Source organism: Strix uralensis, chromosome 17 (genome assembly GCF_047716275.1).
Source record: "Strix uralensis isolate ZFMK-TIS-50842 chromosome 17, bStrUra1, whole genome shotgun sequence".
NCBI lineage: Eukaryota > Metazoa > Chordata > Aves > Strigiformes > Strigidae > Strix > Strix uralensis.
The window spans coordinates 3253632-3272941 of NC_133988.1; the positions used below are offsets into that span (position 1 = coordinate 3253632).

Below are 19310 nucleotides of genomic sequence, written 5' to 3' on the forward strand. Positions count from 1 at the left end.
AAGCTTGTGCTAATCAGAGTGTAACAAAGCAATTTGCTCTAGCAGGATCGTGAAGGTGTTTTTCTTGCAGGTGCCTGGGGCAGTGGTGTCCCACAGCAGCTTTGGGTGTAGAACGTGGCCCATGAAATGCCACCTTGGTGGTGTCCCAAGTCCCTTTCCCTCCTTAATAGTTGGGAGGAACCAGGTGGTCCCCTGGTCATTCCTCTGTGGCAGGACAGGATCAGCCTTTTGGAGCTGGAAAATGGAGTCAGACATCTGAAATGAGCAGAGGGAACTGTGCCTCCCCCTTCTGCCAGGGCAGCTGAGGCCAGTGGTTTTCCTGTGGAATTGTCGGGGGTTTCCATCTGTGGAAACTTCTTAGAACCCTGCTGTGCAAAACACTGTGAAACTAAGTCGTGGTGAACGGGGAAGGTCTATAAATGCAAATAACAAAGCTCGTGATCCCATCTGCCCTGTCTCAGGTCTAAAGGGACTGTTGGAGGTGAATCACTGCTGCTTATCCTCATAAAAGTCAGAGGATGCTCTGGCCTTCGTCCTTGTGGGACCATGTAACCTGGTCCCAAGATCTTGCCCAGTAACCTCTGTGTCAGCCTGTGGCTTTGGGCTGAGGGTGTTGTAATCAGCTTGAAAAGGGGCTGCAGGCCTGGCTGCACAAAAATGGTGTGATCTGTCTGTCCCGAACCCTGCTCCTCTGCCCGCAGGTCCAGCTGCAGCTGCTGACGGCCATCGTGAAGCTATTTCTGAAGAAGCCCACCGAGACGCAGGAGCTGGTGCAGCAGGTGCTGAGCTTGGCCACGCAGGTGGGTAACAGCTTCTGCGCGAGGGAAGAGCTTCGCCATCCCCCTCAAGGCAGCGGGAATGGCTTGGTAATGCAGCGCCCGTGGCAGGAGGCAGATAATTGGAGCTTAATTCTGAAAAAGCTGATAGTTAAAGTCCTGGGGAGTGAGGGTACAGTCTCCTGTAGCACAGGGGACATGTGCTGTTTCCCTGCTAAGGCTGGTGTAGCAAAGCAGTGTAGCCTCTGTACAGCAGAGGTGTGACATAAATAGCTTTAACTTTTATCCCCGTAATCCCTCTTAATACTACAGCAAGACTTAGATGGGGCCAAGATGCTCTGAGTCGCTCTGTAGTAGCCGCAGCTTCCCCTGCCCGACGGTTTCGGCACTAACCCCCCATGCTTCCCGAAGGACTCCGACAACCCCGACCTGCGGGACCGTGGCTACATCTACTGGCGCCTGCTCTCCACCGACCCCGTGGCCGCCAAGGAGGTGGTGCTGGCGGAGAAACCCCTCATCTCCGAGGAGACGGACCTGATCGAGCCGACGCTCCTGGACGAGCTGATCTGCTACATCGGGACGCTGGCCTCCGTCTATCACAAACCTCCCAGCGCCTTCGTGGAGGGGAGCAGAGGGGTCGTGCACAAGAGCTTGCCCCCGCGAACGGGCTCGTGAGTATCTCCGGGGTGACTCCCTGCTCCACGCAGTGACTTCCACGACTGGATCCCTGCGATGGGCAGGTCGGATGCTGAACTGAGGGGCTGCGGGGCTGCCGTGGCTGCACGCAGCACTGTGCAGAGCTGGCTGTGTCCGCTGTGCTCGGAGCTGAGCTGAGGCTCCCCCTCCCTCAGGGGAGATTTGCCTGTAGGAGCAGGGCTGTACGGATTCAATACTGTCCTTGCAAGGCTGAGGAGTGATCTCAGACCTAAGTGGAAGGTGATCTCAATGTGTTGAAGCGTTGGGAGCCGTGCCGGGATGGAGTGTCTCTTGAACGCTCACTGCAAAGCCCAGCTGGGTGAACTGGTGTCTCCAGCAGGACCTGTTGGCTCAGCCGGAGCTCCTCAGCCTCTCATGTCTTTCCCTTGCCATTCCCTCTAGGAGTGAGAGCGCCGAGAGCCCCGACACAGCCCCCTCGGGTGTGCAGGCGGCGGAGCAGCCGGCTGTCATCCCCACTCAGGGTGACCTGCTGGGTGACCTGCTGAACCTGGACCTGGGCCCGCCGGTGAGCGGGCCTCCCCTCGCCACCTCCTCCGTGCAGATGGGTGCCGTGGACCTCCTCGGAGGTGGCTTGGACAGCCTGGTACGTCACAGCCCCGCGCACTCCTTCCCCGACACCCTGGTGGCATCGTGCTGGGTTTGATGCTGGCTCCTGTCTGGAGCTCCTGGGGATGGGATGGATTTGCCTGTCCAGAGACGTTTGGGCTAGTCCTTTCCTTCTACAGCTGGTGAAGACAGAGGGGCACTGCACCCTAATTTATCTTGTCATCAGATGGCTGCAGTGGGGCAGGGGGTTAGTGCTCCTGAGCGCCTTTTCTCTCAATACCTGAGGTCTGTGTAGATGCTCCCACTGTCTGTGCTGTGCTGCAGGGGTGACAGCTCTTCCTGGGGCCCCCTCTGAACACCACACCTGCATGAAACAGGGATGTGCCCCAAGCTGCTGCAGAGACATGCCCGCTCCCAGCCCACGGGGTGCTTTAACGGGTGTCTCCTGCACCGGGAGATCTGGAGGTGACACGTTGTCCTCCCAGGAATGCAAACCAAGAAGCAGTTTGCCCGCAGGATGAGGAGGGATGAAAACCTCTGCCTAGCTGGGACTGCCTGCCCCGGTGATGGTCCCGGCTCCCCAGAGGAAAGGAGTTTGGAGTTTTCTCCACTGCTCATAAAACCCAGCAGATACCCCCAAGGGGAGGCAGCGTTGCTGGTTCTTCGCCTGCTGCCTCTCCTGGTCCGTGAGCTCCCTGGCTCTCTGTGGGCTCGCAGGTTTGGTAATGGGCTGGTGCTGAGTGCGGGGATGAGACCCAGGTCGTGCTCTGTCCCGTGGCTCCAGGGCAGCCACAGACGTGTTGGCAGTGCAGCAGGACTAACCTCTCTTTCCTCCTTCCCTTCTTCTCTCTCTCTGTTTTTTGTCTCTTCTCTCCTGGCTTGTCTCTGCATGTGGCTGGCTCTTCTCTCCGTCTTGCCCGCTTCTGCTTGGAGATGGGGGACGAGTCGGAAGGGGTATGGATCAGCCCTTTTTTTAGCCCTCTCGACCATGCGTAGCCCCAGCACCCGTGCCCACCCCTGGCTGCCCCTGCTCCCCCCGTGCAGCCCGAGCCCTCCCATTCAGTGCCCCAGTGACACCTCGCTTCCCTTTGGGGACAGCCAGGCCCCCAAACAGCTCCTGGCACGTGGGGTCTGGAGCTGCTGGACCCTCCCTACCAACTCTGGGCCCTCATTAGCCCACTCTGATGCTTTTAGAGAGTGCCCTTGATGGGGTGTTTTGTGGGACCCCTGTGCCCTCGGCGCGCTGGCCCCTGCCCCTGCTGATGCCCCTTTCTTCTCTTGCAGCTGCGAAGCGATGTGGGAGGCAGCCCTGCCGTGAGTGTGCCCTCGTGCCTGAACCCCTCTCTCACCCTCTGCATCTTCCTCTTCCTCCTCTCCCTCGCCCTGCGGTGCCCCCCCGTAACCCGCTCCCTTGTCCCCTGCAGATGGGTGGCGGCGGCACCTTCGCACCAGCGCCCAGCACTGCGGTGCCCGCGACCCTGGGGGCACCCCTCGGCAGCGGCCTGGGAGACCTCTTTGACCTCACCGGTGGGGTGGGGACCCTGTCAGGATCCTATGTGGCACCCAAAACGGTGAGTGGGACAGCCGAGCTGCTGGTGAAGCTCAGGGCTGTGGCATTAAGGGGGGGCAGAGACCCCCCCTGTGCCTGCTCCACACTGCAGAGCCTCCTGGGGGGAGGTGGAAGATGAACCTCCCTTTTCCTGGCGTGGTAGCAAGCCAAGCAAAGGTGGTGGTTTGCAGGTGGAGAGGACATTACAGCGCTTGCCTGGGCATGGGGTGCGGGGCAGGGGTCAAATGCATGTTCCCCCGGGTGGCATGGAGCTCTGAGCAGAGGGCAGAGCAGGGATCTGCCAGGTCCCGTCTCTGGTTTTGGGGCTGCGCTGTTTCCTGGGGTGCAGGGTGAGGTTTGGAGGACTTGGCGGCAGCAGCATCCCGCAGCCCTGGCTGGGATGAGGGTGACTGTGCCTCTGCCGACTGTGAAATGCTACAGGTTTACAAACACCCTTGCGTGGCTCTGCCAGGCTGGAGAGTACCAAAAGGTTCACTTTGGGTAAAAACCTAAGGATTTCTTGTCTCCTTATCCCAGGTGTGGCTCCCTGCCATGAAAGCCAAGGGGCTGGAGATCTCCGGCACCTTCAGCCGACAGGTGGGCTCCATCTCCATGGACCTCGTGCTAACGAACAAAGCCCTGCAGGTCATGTCCGACTTCGCCATCCAGTTCAACCGCAACAGGTGAGATCCCTCCTGGGCTGCGTCAGCAGCGAACGGTGAGGGTGCTGCCTGATGCCTCCGAGCTCAGTGCGGGAGCGGTTGCGTGCAAAGGGTGGGAGGAAGGGGCTGTGACGTGGCTGCAAGGGTTGGGAACAGCTTCACATGATGACCCTTCTCTCTCTGATGGCTGTGGTGGTGATGATCATCAAACCAAAGCCTCTAAGAAGTTGACTGAAGAGGCTGTTCCTTGGCGGTCTGACAGCTGTCCTGTTGTTTGTCCTGGTGAACTGACACTTCCTTTTCCTTCAAAAGGACACAACAAGGGAATGATGCAGGAACACTAAAAATGGGTGTGAGTCTGTTTAGGAGGAAGGGGGGGAACCTCTGGGGCTACCTGTTACTGCCCAGGGGTGGGGTCTTGGAGTGTGCAGGGGCAGCAAGATGAGCTGGGGTGTTCCCGGGGTCCGGGTGGAGGAAGGGAGGGAGTCCCAAGGTTGGCCCAGAGCAGATGGGCAGTGCCTTCTGCCATCATCTGCTGCCCCCTGCCTTGACCCCCTGCCCTCCTCGGGTGTCCCCCCAGCTTCGGCCTGGCCCCAGCAGCTCCCCTCCAGGTCCATGCGCCTCTTGCCCCCAACCAGTCCGTGGAGATCTCCCTTCCGCTGAACACTGTCGGCTCTGTCATGAAGATGGACCCTCTGAACAACCTCCAGGTGGGGAACGCCCGGGGGTCTCCCCTCCTGGGGAGCTGGGGATGGGGCAGGGACTGCCCCAGGGCGAGTGTGCTCCCTCAGGAGGGAGCTGGAGGGAGGTGTGATGGCAGGAACTGGGCGAGAAGAAAGGCTCAGCTCATCATCTTTGCTGTCGGAGCTCAGTCTGACTCCAGTCTGACATCCAGCTCCGGGCAGACTGCTTCCTCTCTAGAGGAAGATCCTTGCTGACAGCAGCAGAGCCGAGCCGTGGCTGAGCATCTGCTTGCAGTGTCCCACGCCGGGGGAGATGCTGGAGACAGGGCTGTGGTTCCCAGGAGGGAGCTGGAAGAGAAGGCTGAGGGGGTGCAGCCGCGGCAGCTTCCCCCGTTTCCCCTCTGCCCTAGGGACATCCGAGAGCGCTCTGGCGTGTGGAGAAAGGAGCTGGAGAGGCCAGGAGCCATCGGGCAGCTGCCAGTCTCTTGCCTCTGATGCTTGCTGGGTGACACCTGGCTCAAGAGGGATTGCTGGGATGGGGGGGATGCTCACTTTGGGAACCGCTCGGCTGCTGAGGTTGGAGGAGGTGTTGATGTCCCCATGTCCTTTCATCCAGGTTGCGGTGAAAAACAACATTGACGTCTTCTACTTCAGCACCCTGTACCCTCTGCACATCCTCTTCGTGGAGGATGGGAAGATGGGTGAGTTGGGGTGTGGGTGGCTGTGCCTCCTGCAAGGTGCACTTCTGCCACCAGTCTGTAGGTGCCATCCCGGCCCCTGAAATCCTCCCGGCAGTGTTGCCAGCCCTGGGGACAGAGCAGGGACCCTGAGGAGCCAGGTGCCCCTGGCAGTTGCAGGTGGGGACACTGCCATGCCAGCATGACCAAGCTGTGGCTGCCTGAGGTGGCCTGAGCCGCCTTCTAACTCCTCCCTGCCAGGGAGAGCTTCACTTGCTGCTTATTTTGCCTTCTCTGGCACTGAGCAGCCTCTTCCCCAAGCCAGCGTAGCTTGCTGACCCCCCCCCAAAGCGGGGAGCTTTCCTGTGGCTGAGTGAGACTGGTCTTGGGAAGCTGCTGGGGGGGGTGGCAGTGCCGCAGTGTGAGATCCCTTCAGCCACCCATGACGTGGCAGCGTGGCCCCTGTGTTGTACCTCCTTTGGGGGGCAGCTGATCTCGTCGCTTCATCACTGCGGTGGTTTCGTTCCTCTCTGCAGAGCGGCAGATGTTCCTGGCCACTTGGAAGGACATTGCCAATGAGAACGAGGCCCAGTTCCAGATCAAAGACTGTTCTCTCAACGCAGGTGAGTCTAAACCCTTCAGAAGGACTTGGCTTAGCTCGCCCTGGCTGCTGGTCACCAGCTCATCCCAGTTAGCCCAGCCCAGGCTGTGGGGACATGAGAGCTCCTTCCCCCTGTGCCCAGCCTGTATCTCCAGGACTTGCTGTTGGCTAGTTGTGGAAACTTGGCAGCCTCAGAGACTCTCTGCCCGGCAGGGATGTCCCTGATGCCAGGATAGTTGCTGTGCCCACCCTGGGATCAGTCTCGGTGCAGAGATGCTGAACTGGATCATGACCCCTGAGGCTGCCCAGCCTCGCAGCAGCCAACCCGCGGGCAGGACAGCGGTCCCGTGCTCACAGGCAGCTGTGGGCAGGAGCCAGGGCCAGGCTCCTTGGCGCCTCCAGGCTCCCCCAGCCCCTTCTCCAGGAGATCTGGTGCCAAGCAGGACATGCAAAGCCCGGGTGGGGACAGCCAAGTCCTTTCAGTCCCGCTGGCAGCAGTGAGCTGACCTTTGTGGAGCCAAGCGGGGCGGCTCTGCTTGTGAATTGAGCTCTGGGCTCCCTGGGGAGGACCTGGGAGACGGGTTGAATAGAGCCCTTCTCCTCACTGTGTGGGGACGGCGGGTTTTGGATGTGCTGCATTGTAAAGAGGGGGAGAGGGAGAGGAGGAGGAGGAGATGGGGCAGGAGCTGGTGGTCAGCCCAGTGCCCTGCCCCGAGCAGGCCCCGCAGCAGCGCTCTCCTCCCACACAGATGCTGTTAGCAGCAAGCTCCAAGGCAGCAACATCTTCACCATCGCCAAGAGGAATGTGGAGGGCCAAGACATGCTCTACCAGTCCCTGAAGCTCACCAACGGCATCTGGGTGCTGGCAGAGCTCAGGATCCAGCCCAGCAATCCCAGCTTCACGGTACGCTCCTTCCCCTGCCTCCGAGATGGTCCCGTGGTGGCTCCAAGCCAAGGCTGCTGCCCACCCTGCTGCCCGCCCTGCCTTCCCTGCTCTCCCCTCGGAGCTTGGGTTGGGCTGGATGGTCCTGTGGCACATCTGTGGTGGTGGTGGGACCCCCCACCCCCGGCTGCTGTTGGTGCCAGCTCCCTCCCCTGTGCCAGTCCCAGTGTCCCTCTCGCACGAGGAGGGTGAGACACAGCCTGTGCTGGCCAGTTGGACTCTGCAGCAGCACTCCGTCTCTGCTGGGCTGCCCTCCTAACACTGGGGAGGCACTGTGGTGGCAGCTAAAGGGAGCAGAGAGGTCCCAGCCCACCCACACATCTCCGTTAAAATAAAAACCCCAACCCCATCCCCTTCTTGGGGCATCCCTGGCTCTCTGCCTGTGTGCCAGGCAGCCCAGCTGCAGGTGCAAACAGCCTCGGAGCACAGATCTGTCCTCGTGTCAGGCATGAGCTGTCCCGATGTCCTGCTTTCCCCGGCCCGTGCCCTTCCCCACCTTCCTCGCAGCCTGTTTTCTTTGGGTTGGGATGAGCTGTGTCACCCTGACTCACCTCTCTGTATCTCCATACCTGCTGCCTGCCTGCCCTCGCCGGCCTGCCCGCTGTTGCAGGATTTGGAGGTTAGCAGACTGGTTTTTACCCCAGCTTTGGGCTGTCTCTGGCTGCTGCCTGGTTATTTCTCCCCCTGATGTTTTTACCTGCCTGCCAGCTGCCCTGCCAGCCCTGCCTGTCTTTTGGTGCCTCTTGCCTCTCCCTCCCAGCAAGGCTGGCACAAGGCCGGCGCCAAGAGTGGAGCTTTGTTGGAGGTGAACCCTTCGGAAGGTCAGGGTGTTCCCACCACCCTCCTGGGTTCACGTGGGGTGAGAATAGCTGCAAATCCTTATCCTGGAGGATTCCCTGCTCAGCACCCCTGTGCTGAGCTCTCCCCGCTCGCCTGCGGGCTGAGGAACTAATTGAGTTCAGAGTCATTTAATATTAAATCGTTGAGCAAATAACCGAAGGGGGCTCATACTGCCTAGGAGAGGAAGATGCTTTGGGGGGAACTGTTCACCCTCAAGCTACAGGGAGTGAATCAAACCCCAAGAGATGAAGTGTGTGTGCATCTGCCTGCCCCCCTGCCCTCCCTGCCTGCGCTGCATGTGGATGTCTCTGCTCCTCAACCGGGTGGGGGGAGCACCAGCAGCCTGGGGGAGGGTGTTTGGGGGCTCAGTGCCTTTTAATATCTTACCCAGCTGAAAATAAGGAGCTGAGGCTGCCCCGTGGGGGGGGATGCTGCAGCATGCAGGGCTCTGTGCTTTGGGACTGGTGGCCCACTGGTGTGGGGCAAGGTGCCATGACCCCCTCTCCTTCTCTCTCCCTGCAGTTGTCCCTGAAATGCCGAGCGCCAGAGGTGTCCCAGTACATCTACCAAGCCTACGAAACCATCCTGAAGAACTAAGGTGCTGCCACAGCCCCTTTGTCCTCCTCTCCGCCCTTTCCCGCCCGAGGAAGCGGGGCAGGACCCGTGTGCATGTCTCCTTTCCATCCTGCCAAGGAACCAGCCCCTGGGCATCTCCCTCCAGCCCCGGGGCCCTGAAAATGGAGCCGGTGCTCCTCTCTCCAGCGGGGCTGGGGTGAGCGGAGGAGGGCAGGGGCTTCCCGGCCAGTTCCTGCATCCCTGTAGAAATCTGTGTGTGAGTGATGCAGTGTCCTCCTTGCTGATGTTGCCCCGTCAAGAGCCCTCTTTCACCCTCTGGCTCCCTGTGACTGCTTTTTTTTTTTTTTTTTTTATCGAGCCACCACACGTAGGGGGCTGCTCTCCTCCTCCCCTGCGTGCCCCCCACCCTGCAAATATCCACCTCCCCCCTGGTGCTGGGTCTCATGTCTGCCTGTGGTGGTGTCTGGTGAAGGGTTCAGCACTCCTCAGCTCTGGGAATTGCCCCCCCCCGGGATCACTCTGAGCCTCTTTAGTGCTGGTTGGGGCCCAAAGTGCCGTGGGCTTGGGTGGCTCTTGCTGCAGCTCCCCTGGGAGCCCTGGGGACTCCTGGGGCACCCGGGATCAAGTGGGACACAGCTTTGGCTTCTTCCTTCCCTGGCTCCTGCCTCTCTCCTGTTTTGTCGCCTGGTTCAGGGGACCCGTGGGTGAGCCCCCAGCCCTTTGGAGAGGGTCTCTAAAGGTCCCAGAAGGGCTCAAGGATCTCAAAGTTGAGGCAGTTTTTAAAAAAAAAAAAAAAAAAGGGCTTTTCCTGCCCCATCCCGCCCCTGCAGTGGTGCTGGAAGGGTTCTGAGCATCAACTCCTGCTGCCCTCGCCCCCCTCTGCCCCCCAGGCTGGGGCGGCCGACCCCCTCCCCAGCCCCACGGCTCCCTCTGCTCCCCGCTGTCACCCATGGGTGCTGGAGAGGACATGCCACCTTCCCCTATGGTGACACTACTCCTTTCCCCCCTTCCCCCAGAAATAAAGCCATGGGTCACCCCTAACTAGAAGCGTTCGGTGCAGGAAATATCTAATATATGAAATATAAATATATTGTATGTTCACTTGTTTTAAGCGAACGTTGAATAAAGGTGACATCTGCCCCTGGAGCTGCTGGTGGGGGGGGGGGGGGGTACCCCAGGGGAGCCCGAGGGAGGCAGGATGCTGTGAGCTTCCTCGGGGCAGTGCCCTGCCCTCACAGGGAGGAGATAAGCCCTGTCAGGGGCTGGTGGCCATGGCCTTTGGCTCGGTGAGGCCTGAAGCAGGAAATTGCCCGGCACTGGGCCTGCGGCCAGGGGAAACGGGGCTGGGAGCCTCGCAGGGACAGGATGGTCCTGAGGGAGGTTGAGCAGCAGCTCTTGGCCCTGTGCTCTGCTCCTGCCTGAGCCTCTGGTGGCTCCCCCAAGGTCTCAGCAGCCCCATACCAGTGTGTGGTGCCCGGTGCCAGCCCCCCAGCCCCTCCTGGGGTCAGGGACAAGTGCAGGGTTCCCAGGGGCTGCAGCTGGTCCCTGTGGGGTGACAGTCCTGGCCCTGGTGCTGAGTGAGGATGAGCACCAGCACTGAGCCCTGCTCTGGGACATCCCACCAAGCACCTCACTGGGTACCGGCACTGCTCCAGGACACCCCATGGGGCACCGGCACCACTCTGGGGGGGCTGGACATCAGCCCTGCTCCCAGGGGAGGCACAGGGCAGGCTTCTGGGGACCACAGTGGACACCCCACTTTGGGAACCCCGAAGTCACAATGGGATGGCCACCACCAGCAAGTCTAGACCCCAGGGTGACCCCCAACTTGCCCGGCCCTTGGCCACCTTGGGCAGCAGCAGAGAGTGGCCGTGGCACCCCAGGCCAGCAGCTCTCAGGTGAAGGCTCTTGGCTCCAGATAGCCCCAAGGGCTTTGGGGACCTGGAGGGGTCCCAGACATAGCCAAGGGGTCCCCATGGCTTCAATGGGGTTCAGAACACTGGGGCTCACCCTCACCCCAGCTCTCCCCTCCACTGCCGGGACACTGCCCCCCGCCACGACCTCCTCCCTTGGGCTTGGGGGGGTCTCACATCCCTCCTCCTTGCCACTGACTCCCCCTTGGCAGGTCCCAAACCTCTGGGGAGGGTCTTACACCCCCAGGACAGATGACTGGACACAGCGGGTTCAGCTCCGTTGGTCTTTACTGGCTTGGGGGGACATGCGGGGCCAGAGGGGTGGGGGCCACGGTGGCCTGGGCAGGGGGGCTCCATGCAGAGCCCTGTCCCATGTTAGGGACATCAATGGACAGTGCTGCGGCCGGCCGGGGGCTGACGGGTGCTGGAGACGAAAAAGTGCCCTCCCCCCTGCCCTGAAATACAGGTTGTGACCACAAGCTGCACGTCCCTGACTCATCTCAGATGTGGAGAGAAGAGGAAGAGGAGAAAAAGAAGAGAAATAGAGGAGAAGGCAGTCAAGAAGAGGAGAAGATGAGAAGAAGACAAGGAGAAGGTGGCCAAGAAGAGAAGATGATGACAAGAGGAGAAGACAAGCTGAGGAAAACAAGTAGAGGAGAAGAATGAGGGGAGGCAAAAAGAAGAGACCAAGATGAGAAGAGCCAGTTGCTCTCCAGCCCTTTCCCAGGCACCCAGGACCCGGCGCTCTGCTCCAGCCACCACCACCCCGGCCACACCACGGCCACCCCCTGTGGAGCTGCTCCCCACGGCACCGGGGCGCGTCCAGGGCACTTCGTGCCTCGCAGGGCCCAACCCCAACTGCCAACAGTCACTGAGTGACGGGGTCTCAGCTCCCCGGCCACCCCGGGTCCGCGGCCATCGCCCGGCCAGGGCCTCTCCGTGCAGGTGCCATCCCCAGCAGCAGCTCCATGATGTCCCCGGGGGTGGCCGGGGGGTGCTGGGGGCTTCTCCCCATCCTGCCTGCCACCTGTGGCCACCGAGCTGGGTGTCTCACGGCCAGGCGTCCTCGTCCAGCCCCTCGCGCTCCCGCGGGACCCAGGCGGGCTCCAGGAAGGAGGAGAGGACGCTCTGCAGAGCCCCCCAGGGCTTGCGCTCCCCGGGCTTGGGGCTGCCGGCGGGGGGCCGGGGGGGGGTGGCTGCCCCGTAGCCCCGCGGGGTGGGGATCCTGGAGGGCTTCTTGTGGGGTTGCGTGTCCAGCCGGGGCTTGGCCCAGGGGCGCGGGGGCAGCGTGGGGAGGGAAGGCAGCGGCTCGGTGACCCCCAGCACTCCTGGGGGACCGTCGGCCATGGCGGGGGTCTCCTCTGTCTCCGTCAGCTCGTCCTCCCCCGGCACCCAGTCAGTGTCGGACTCGGGGCCCCCTCGCAGCTCCCGGGTGTCCCAGGAGGCCGGGAAGCAGCTGCTCTCGTCGGAGGAGCTGGAGAGGGCCGGCCGGCGCCCCGCATCCGCCATGTCGGGGGCTGCCGGCGGCGGGGGGCCGACCCCGTTCCCGCTCCGCCGGCCATCCTCGGCGGGGAGCCCGTGCTTGGCGAAGACGTTGAGGGAGGACGAGGAGGAGCTGGAGGAGCAGTAGGCCGAGTCGGTAGCGGTGCTGGGGGGCGGTGGGGGGGCCACGGGGGTGTCCTCCCCATCCTCCAGCTCCTCCATCATCCGCGTGTTGGCCAGGAACTCCTCCTCCAGCCGGCGGAAGAGCTGCTGCTCCTGGCCGGGCTCCAGCCGCAGCGGGGCCCGCAGCCGCCGCGCCAGCTCCTCCAGCTCCCGCTGCAAGGCCTCGCCGGCCCCACCGCCATGGGGGGCCTCCGCGGGGCCCCCCGCCCGCCGCCCCCCGACACCCTCCTCCAGGGAGGAGCGGCGCGGGGTGGGCGCGGGGCTGCGGGTGGCCGGGCGGGAGGGGGTCCGGCTGCGGGCAGGGCTGCCGGGCCGGGAGGGGGTCTCTGCCCGCGCCCACGAGTGCTGCCCGTCCTGCCGGCGGCTGATGAGCAGCAGGGGCTGGGGGCCGGGGCGGCCATGGCTGCGGGCACGCGGCGGGGCACGGCCAGGCCCGTTGGGCACCCGCGAGCGGCCGCGCTCCTCCGGGGCCGTTCGTCCGCCCGGGGAGGGCCCGGCGTCGCGGGGAGGCTGTGGGGGCACCCCCCGGCTGGGGTCTCGGCGGCGGGGGGTGCCCCCGTCCCGCGGGCCCGGGGGGCAGCTCTGCGCAGAGGAGGCCGAGGAGTCGCTGTCACCTGAGCAGCGGCGGGAGCGGGTGGGAGCGGGGTCGCGGGGCCTGCGGGGGCACGGGGAGAGGGGTCGGGGGGGGCGGGGGGGGGGCAGCACACACCTCACTGCCCCCCCCATCGCCCCCCCCATCGCCCCTCTCCATTTGTACACTCCAGTGAACCCCCCATTCCCCCCCATTGCCCCCCATTCTCCCGCACTGCCCCCCCATGCACTGCCCCATTCCCCTTCATTGCGCCCCACTGCACCCCCCCATTGTCACCCCATTGCCCCCCATTGTCCCCCACTGCCCCCCATTGCCCGCCCATTGCACCCCCTTCGCCCCCCCGCGCCGCCAGGGTCAGCCCGCCCGCCCTGCCAATCATCGGGGGGGGGGGGGCGTGTCTACGACAGGCCCCGCCCCTGCATGCTCTGCGCCTGCGCGCTGGCAGCGGCGGGAAGAGGCGGAGAAGGGCGGGGGGGGGGTTGTGGAGACCCCACGGCCCGAGCACGGGTGGCGTGGGGCAGGGGGACGGGCCGGCTCCCTCACAGGGGAGGAGGCCTCCGCCCTGCTGTGGGGATGGGGCCTGCCGAGAGCTGGGCCCTGCTGTGGGGCTGAGGCCTTGCCGTGGGGCTGGGGCTTGCCCTGAGGCTGAGGCCTTGCTGTGGGGCTGAGGCCTGCTGTGGGGCCTGGGCCTTGCTGTGGGGCTGAGGCCTGCTGTGGGGCTGGGGCCTTGCTGTGGGGCTGAGCCCGCCGTGGGGCTGAGGCCTTACTGTAGGGCCGGGCCCTGTCATGGGACTGAGGCCTTGCTGTGGGGCTGGGGCCTGCTGTGGGGCTGGGGCCTTGCTGTGGGGCTGGGGCCTGTTGTGGGGCTGGGGCCTTGCTGTGGGGCCAGGCTCTGTCGTGGGACTGAGGTCTTGCTGTGGGGCTGGGGCCTGCTGTGGGGCTGGGCACTGCCATGGGGGTGGTGGGGGTTCCCCGGCTGGGCTGGACTGGGCTTCCTTCCCCTGGCACAGGGTGACGGCAGGTGCTCGTCCCCCCACCCCTCCCAAGCAGCACCCGTGGGTGTCCTACCTGTGTGTGCTGGCTGCCCGCGGCTCAGCGGGGCTCCTCGAAGGGCTGGCAGAGCCGGGCAGGGAGGCTGGGCCCCCCCGTGGGGGCAAACCCTCCTGCTTGGCGCTGGACGGTGGCTTTGGGATGCCCGTGTCCCCAACACCCTTCAGCTGGTGGCTGCCCCGCTCTGTCCTGGCGTGGCTGCTGTCCCCCCCGCCCGATGCGGGGCCGGCTGCGCGGGGGCGGCGGGGGGTGCTGGGGCTGGGGGCGCAGGGCGCAGGGGAGAAGCTGCTGGAAGCTGGTTTCTGCGGGGAGAAGCCTGGGGCGCGGGGCTGGGGCAGACGGTGAGCTGGAAACAGATGCCAGGAGGTCAGGGAAGGGGCATCCCTCGCCACCCACCCCACCCGCTGTAACAATTTTGCATCCAGGGTTTCCCAGGCTGTGGGTTAATCACCCCAGGAATTAATTTGGCTGAAACCCCACCTTTCCTCATACCTCTTTTCCCCTTTCAGCCGGATCAGCGCCCCGAGCAGCCCAGCCCCAGGGAAAGGAGCCCCACAGGGAGCTGGGAGCAGCGAAACATGGTGAGGTGGGGTGACACGGGCCAGGGGGTGGGGGGTGAAGGGCGGGGGGTCCCTGGGCCCCAGTGTCCCTGGAGGCACTCACAGAGGGAGGAGCAGCGACACGGGTCGTGCTTGTCCAGGTAATGTTCCAGTGTGTCCCAGCCGCCACCGACACGCACCATCACGTGGCTCCTCAGCACCTGCGGACAGCCCAGTGCCCGTCACCCTGCCCGCCCTGCCTGTCCCCCAGGACGTGGCCAAAAAGCCACCCCATTCCTGGGGGGGGGGGGGGGGGAGCTACACGTGCTGGCCATGAATGACCCCCACCAAGTCCCCAACGTGGGGCAGCTTGTGGGGAGTAAATTCAGCTCAGGGCCCACCCCACCGCACAGTCCCTCGGGACGGGTCCCCACTGTGCCGAGGAGCTGGGGAAGGAGGGGGGTGGGGGGTCCCAATGGGGTGAGAGACACGGCGGTGGCTCTTACTCGGACGAAGATGAGCGTGCTGGAGTCACCCACTTTGTACTTCCCCTCGGAGACCTTGACCATGGGGAACTGGGAGGGGCAGGAGCAGCAGCCCAGGATCTCCCGCACCTGCCGGCAGAGAGGCGAGCGGTCAGTGGGGCGCGGACCCCCGGCTATAGGGCCAGCCCCTATAGATAGGTGCACACAGAGGGGCTGTATAGAGGGGATCTGGCTTGTTCCCGGCCTCTCGGCTGCACCCCTGTGGTGGGGATGTTGTGCCCCCCCACCCCCCCGAGTCTGGCAGCTCCCCTCCTGCCTGTGCTTGCTTGGGGGGGGCAGGCCCGTGGGCAGCGCTGCCTGTACCTGCTGGGAAGCAGCTGGGTGGGTCCGTGCGGGAGCCCAAACCGGCAGCTCCCACCGCAGCCCCAGGCAGTGGGGAGCACCCACAGCACCCACACGCTGTGGGAGAGGGGCCCGGGGGGCTTCCCACGGCCGACCCCCCACGAGCAGGCTGAGAACGGGCACAACTCTCTTCATCTCCTGCCAGCCCCACCTGCTCTGGGACGCCCAGGTGTGGGGAGCTCAGAGCCACCCCAAAACTGGGAAGGAGGAGGAAACACCCCCCCCCACCCCCCCCAGCTCCACTAATCCCTGAACCTCGAGGGATTTGCCCCCCCCAAGCACCCCACTATGGGGCAGGGACCTCCAGTGTCCCCCTGCACCCCACATCCACCAACAGAAAAGGGTTAAAGCCCCATTCCCCCCCGCCCCCCCCCCCCCCCTTTAACATCTGGCACCGATAAAAAGCCAAAGGGAGGATTGGGGGGGGGGGCGGCCAGGGGACCCCCGTCGCGGTGGGGCTGCCGGACAGTGCTGCCCGCCCGGCTGCCTGCCCGCCAGCTGCCTGCCCGCGGCCTGGCCAGGCCTGACGTCAGGGATTAGGCAGGGAGCCACGGGGGGACGTGGGGACGCGGCCGCATCCTGCCCCGGCCCAGGGAGGGGGACATGCAGCGCCGCCTCCCTCGCCCTTAAATTTTAGGGATTTTTTTATAATTCCTTTTTCTGTTTTTTTTGCAGTTCTGCCTTCTGCCCATCGCAGGGGTCCAGCCAGGGCAGGATCCAACCGCTCTGGTTCCCATCCGGGGCAGTGGCTGGGTGGTGAGGTCAGCCCCAATCAGGGAAACTGAGGCACGGGGCGGGGGGTGGAGGGGGTGTGCTGAAGTGAGGGGGGGTCCTGACCCTGCTGCCATCCCGGGGGGGGAGGATGTGGGGACCAGCCGGGCTGGATCCGGCACCGTCAGGCTCCTCCCCGCCTCCAGCGCTGCCCATAAAAGCCGATGGCAAGGAATTACGCAGCCCGGAAAAATGCAGCCGGGGTTGGCAGCGCCTGGCCAGGGGGGCTGGGGGGGTTTAGGGGAGCAACACAGCGCGGGGGGGGCCCCCTTTGCAGCGGCACTGGGTGCCGGGGAGGGTGCAGGATGCTCCCCCCCCGCCTGAGTATGGCGGCTGCGGGACTGAATGAGGTATCGGGGTTTCAATTAAAAAACGGCTTTGAGCTTAGGGAGTCAGGGGAGGGCAGACTCCCCCTGTCCCCCCCGTGTGTCCCCCCCGTCCCCGTATTAATCCGCTGCCTCGCGTGCGGGCCGGATCCTGCACCCAGCCCGGCTTTAATCCCTCCTGAGCCTCCCAGCCCTTGGGGGGGGGCAGTCCCTGCACCCCAGCTTGTGGAGGGGAGCCCCTGCTTCTCGACACCCCAGATCGTGGCTGTGAGCAGCCGGGATGTCCCCACGTCTGTCTGTCTGTCTGTCCCCAGGGTGCTGGGAGGAGGAGGGCCGGATCCGGGCAGGAGCAGGTTCCTGGGGTGGAGACCACTGTGTCCATCCCCCCACCCCCATGCGGAGGAAGTGGAAGGGGCGGAGGTGACACCCGTGTCCCCCCTGTGATTATGGCCACGGCCACCAAAATAACTTGTCCTGGTGTCAGGAGGCTCCATAGGGCACAAGGCCCTGGCTGGGCGGCCGAGGACCTCCCACAGCCCCCAGCGAGCCTGGCCGGGAGGGCAGAGAGGACCTCCCACAGGCCATAAAGCACCTGCTGGGTGGACAGACAGGACGTCCCAGGGGCCAGAGAGACAGATGGGACCTCCTGGGGCCATAGAACACTCCGTTGGGTGGACAGACAAGATCTCCCATGGGCCATAGAGACAGAGAGGACCTCCAATGGGCCATAGAGCACGCTGTGGGTGGACAGACAGGACCTCCCAAGGGCCACAGAGACAGGTGGGACCTCCCATAGACCATAGAGCACGCTGTTGGGCAGACAGAGAGGATCTCCTGGGGGCCATAACGCACCCCATTGAGTGGGCAGACAGGATTTCCCATGGGCCATAGAGACAGACAGGACCTCCCAGGGGCCATGGAGATAGGTGGGACCTCCCAGGGGCCATAGAGCACCCTATTGGGTGGACAGAGAGGACTTCCTGGGGACCATAGAGCACCCCATTGGGCAGACAGAGAGGACCTCCTGGGGGCCTCAGAGCAGCTCGCTGGGGGGGCCCCTCACCCAAGCGCAGGGCTCCCGGGGCAGCGCGTCTCACCAGCTCGTCCAGGTTCCTCAGGTCGCAGAGGGCGATGGGCCGGGCCCCGTGGGCGTAGGCGGGCGCCTGGGGGTCGCGGCTCTCCTGACGTGTGCCCAGCGCCCCGTAGGCCGTTTGGTCCCTCATCTCCTCCTCGATCTCCTCCTCCATTTGGATCAGCATGGGGGCCAGCATGCCCAACTTGGAGCCCCTCCTGGCCACCTCCAACAAGCAGAGCACAAAGTTCTTCTCGTTCTTTTTCAGCACCAAGTCATTGGTCTCGAACATGAGGACGTCCTGGATGCCGAGGTCCTGCCGGCACCACCGGATGAAGTTGGAGACGTTATCCCGAGCGATGAAGGACCCGGGCACCACGTTCTTGGCCTGGAAGACCACGTCGTTCTGAGGGACGCGCATGCGGGCGGCCGCCTCGGGGTGCCGCTGCTGGAAGTCCAGGGCGGCGCGGTTGACGTTGTTGGCGTGGCGGCAGAGGTGACAGCCCGTCTCCAGGCTCTCCAGGAAGGTGTCCACCTGGATCTCCAGGTCGTAGAGGGTGTTGAACCACTCGGCCAGGTCCTCCTTCATGGCCTCCAGGTACTCCTCGCTGGAGCGGAAGGGTCGGATGCTCTTGGAGGCGGCCGACTGGATGTGGCTCGGGTCGGCCATGGTGAGTTACCTGCCGGGGTGGGGTGGGGGGGCAACAGGCGCCGTTACAGGCAGACAACACCCCCCCAGCTGCCCCCCCCCAGCCTGTGTCCCCCTCAGCATGGGGCTGGCAGCAGAGTTTGGCCACCCCCTAGTCCTGGTGACCCCTCTGTGACTCAGTTTTGCCCCCCCTCCCCCCCCCTTCCCCATAGGCAGGAGGGTCACCACCACCTCCAGAACCTGCCTGTCCCCTGCCAGCACCCGTGCCCCCCCCTTCCCATGTCCCCACTCCCCGTGTCCCCTCTGCACCCCCCAGGATAGTGAGTCACTTGTCACCGATGCCCCCCCCACCCTCTCACCAGGCCCCTGCTGTGGGATCGCAGCAGAGAGGACCCCCCCCCCCACCCCCCCCTCCCCAAAGCTGCCCAGTCATGGTGGGTGTCACCATCCCGGGTGTCACCACCGTGGGAGCAGGTGCCACGGGGAGCCCCCCCCCCCTCTCTACCCACCCCGAGTGGCTGCCCCCCAACTAGGCCCCAGTGTGTGTGTGGGGGGGCTGCACTGGGGGAGCCCCCCCCGTCCTCCCTGACCTGGCGGGGGGTGGGGGGGGTACAAGAGCTGGTGTACTCTCACTGCTGCCCCCACACCCAGGGGGGGTCCATTCCTCTGGGGGGGGTCCCTGCTGCTGGGGTGGGCTGTCACTCCACCCTGGGGGGGGGGGGGCTCTGCTTGGGGAGGGGCAGGACAGGACTGGGGGGGGGCTCCTCTGCTTGGGGTGGTGTCTGCCGGGGAGCGGGGGGGCTGCTCTGTCCTGGGGGGTGTCCCTGCTGGGGGGTATCTATGCCCGGGGGGCTCCCCCTTCCCTTGGTGGGGGCGGGAGGTGTCTTTTCCGGGGGGGGTCCTCTCTGCCGGGGGGTGTCTGCTGTGCGGGGGGGCCCTGCCCGGGGCGGTCTGTCGGTCCGTCTGTCTGCCGGGGGGGGGGGAGGGGGGGAGGAGGGTCGGCACCTGCGAGGCAGATGTGGGGGTGACACGCGGTGGGGGAGGGGAAAGCCACGGGTGGGGACACGCGGGGAGGGGGGGCACAGGGACAGGGACACCCCCCACCCCCCCCAGCACTCACCGCCGGCTCCGCGCTCCGCTACCGCCGGGCCGGGCCGCGCCGCCCGCCCGCTCCCCGCTGCGGGCCGGGCCGCGGCTCCCAGCGCCGGGGGGGCCCCGCCGCCGCCGCCCGGCCCCGCGCAGCCCCCGCCGCCATCCGCCGCCGGGCGCGGAGGAG

At 64.8% G+C, this 19310-nt stretch overlaps 2 protein-coding genes, 1 long non-coding RNA gene and 1 other non-coding gene across 9 annotated transcripts in view; 3 read left to right on the forward strand and 1 right to left on the reverse strand.

Moving 5' to 3' along the window:
* Positions 1-9716, forward strand: part of AP1B1 (adaptor related protein complex 1 subunit beta 1) — a 28419-nt gene extending 18703 nt beyond the window's left edge. For 3 of the 5 annotated variants that reach the window (XM_074887485.1, XM_074887482.1, XM_074887483.1), the window contains exons 13-24: positions 702-800; positions 1188-1447; positions 1875-2076; positions 2973-2993; positions 3324-3353; positions 3464-3610; positions 4126-4271; positions 4831-4960; positions 5550-5634; positions 6147-6233; positions 6961-7115; positions 8517-9716. In XM_074887485.1, coding sequence (XP_074743586.1) covers positions 702-800; positions 1188-1447; positions 1875-2076; positions 2973-2993; positions 3324-3353; positions 3464-3610; positions 4126-4271; positions 4831-4960; positions 5550-5634; positions 6147-6233; positions 6961-7115; positions 8517-8591 — 1437 coding nt within the window. In that variant the 3' untranslated portion in view covers positions 8592-9716. The remainder of the gene's footprint in view (positions 1-701; positions 801-1187; positions 1448-1874; positions 2077-2972; positions 2994-3323; positions 3354-3463; positions 3611-4125; positions 4272-4830; positions 4961-5549; positions 5635-6146; positions 6234-6960; positions 7116-8516) is intronic. The other 2 variants (XM_074887486.1, XM_074887487.1) reach the window with 2 other exon arrangements.
* On the forward strand, positions 4396-4500 carry LOC141951490 (small nucleolar RNA SNORD125). Its single transcript, XR_012631366.1, has one exon. It is a non-coding gene; the product is annotated as a small nucleolar RNA SNORD125 (small nucleolar RNA).
* A 1037-nt stretch (positions 9717-10753) lies between the features above and the next one.
* GAS2L1 (growth arrest specific 2 like 1) lies at positions 10754-19262 on the reverse strand. Of its 2 annotated transcripts, XM_074887537.1 has the most exons (6): positions 19155-19262; positions 17411-18065; positions 14836-14943; positions 14454-14550; positions 13809-14136; positions 10754-12803 (listed from the first exon to the last, which is right to left on the reverse strand). In XM_074887537.1, the coding sequence occupies exons 2-6, from the start codon at positions 18053-18055 to the stop codon at positions 11534-11536; spliced, it is 2448 nt and encodes an 815-aa protein (XP_074743638.1). In that variant the 5' UTR covers positions 18056-18065; positions 19155-19262; the 3' UTR covers positions 10754-11533. The 2 variants fall into 2 exon arrangements, with proteins under 2 accessions (XP_074743638.1, XP_074743639.1); XM_074887538.1 differs by lacking the exon at positions 14836-14943.
* On the forward strand, positions 14143-17784 carry LOC141951387 (uncharacterized). Its single transcript, XR_012631341.1, has 3 exons — positions 14143-14371; positions 15892-15977; positions 17654-17784. It is a non-coding gene; the product is annotated as an uncharacterized LOC141951387 (long non-coding RNA).
* Positions 19263-19310: the final 48 nt, after the last annotated feature.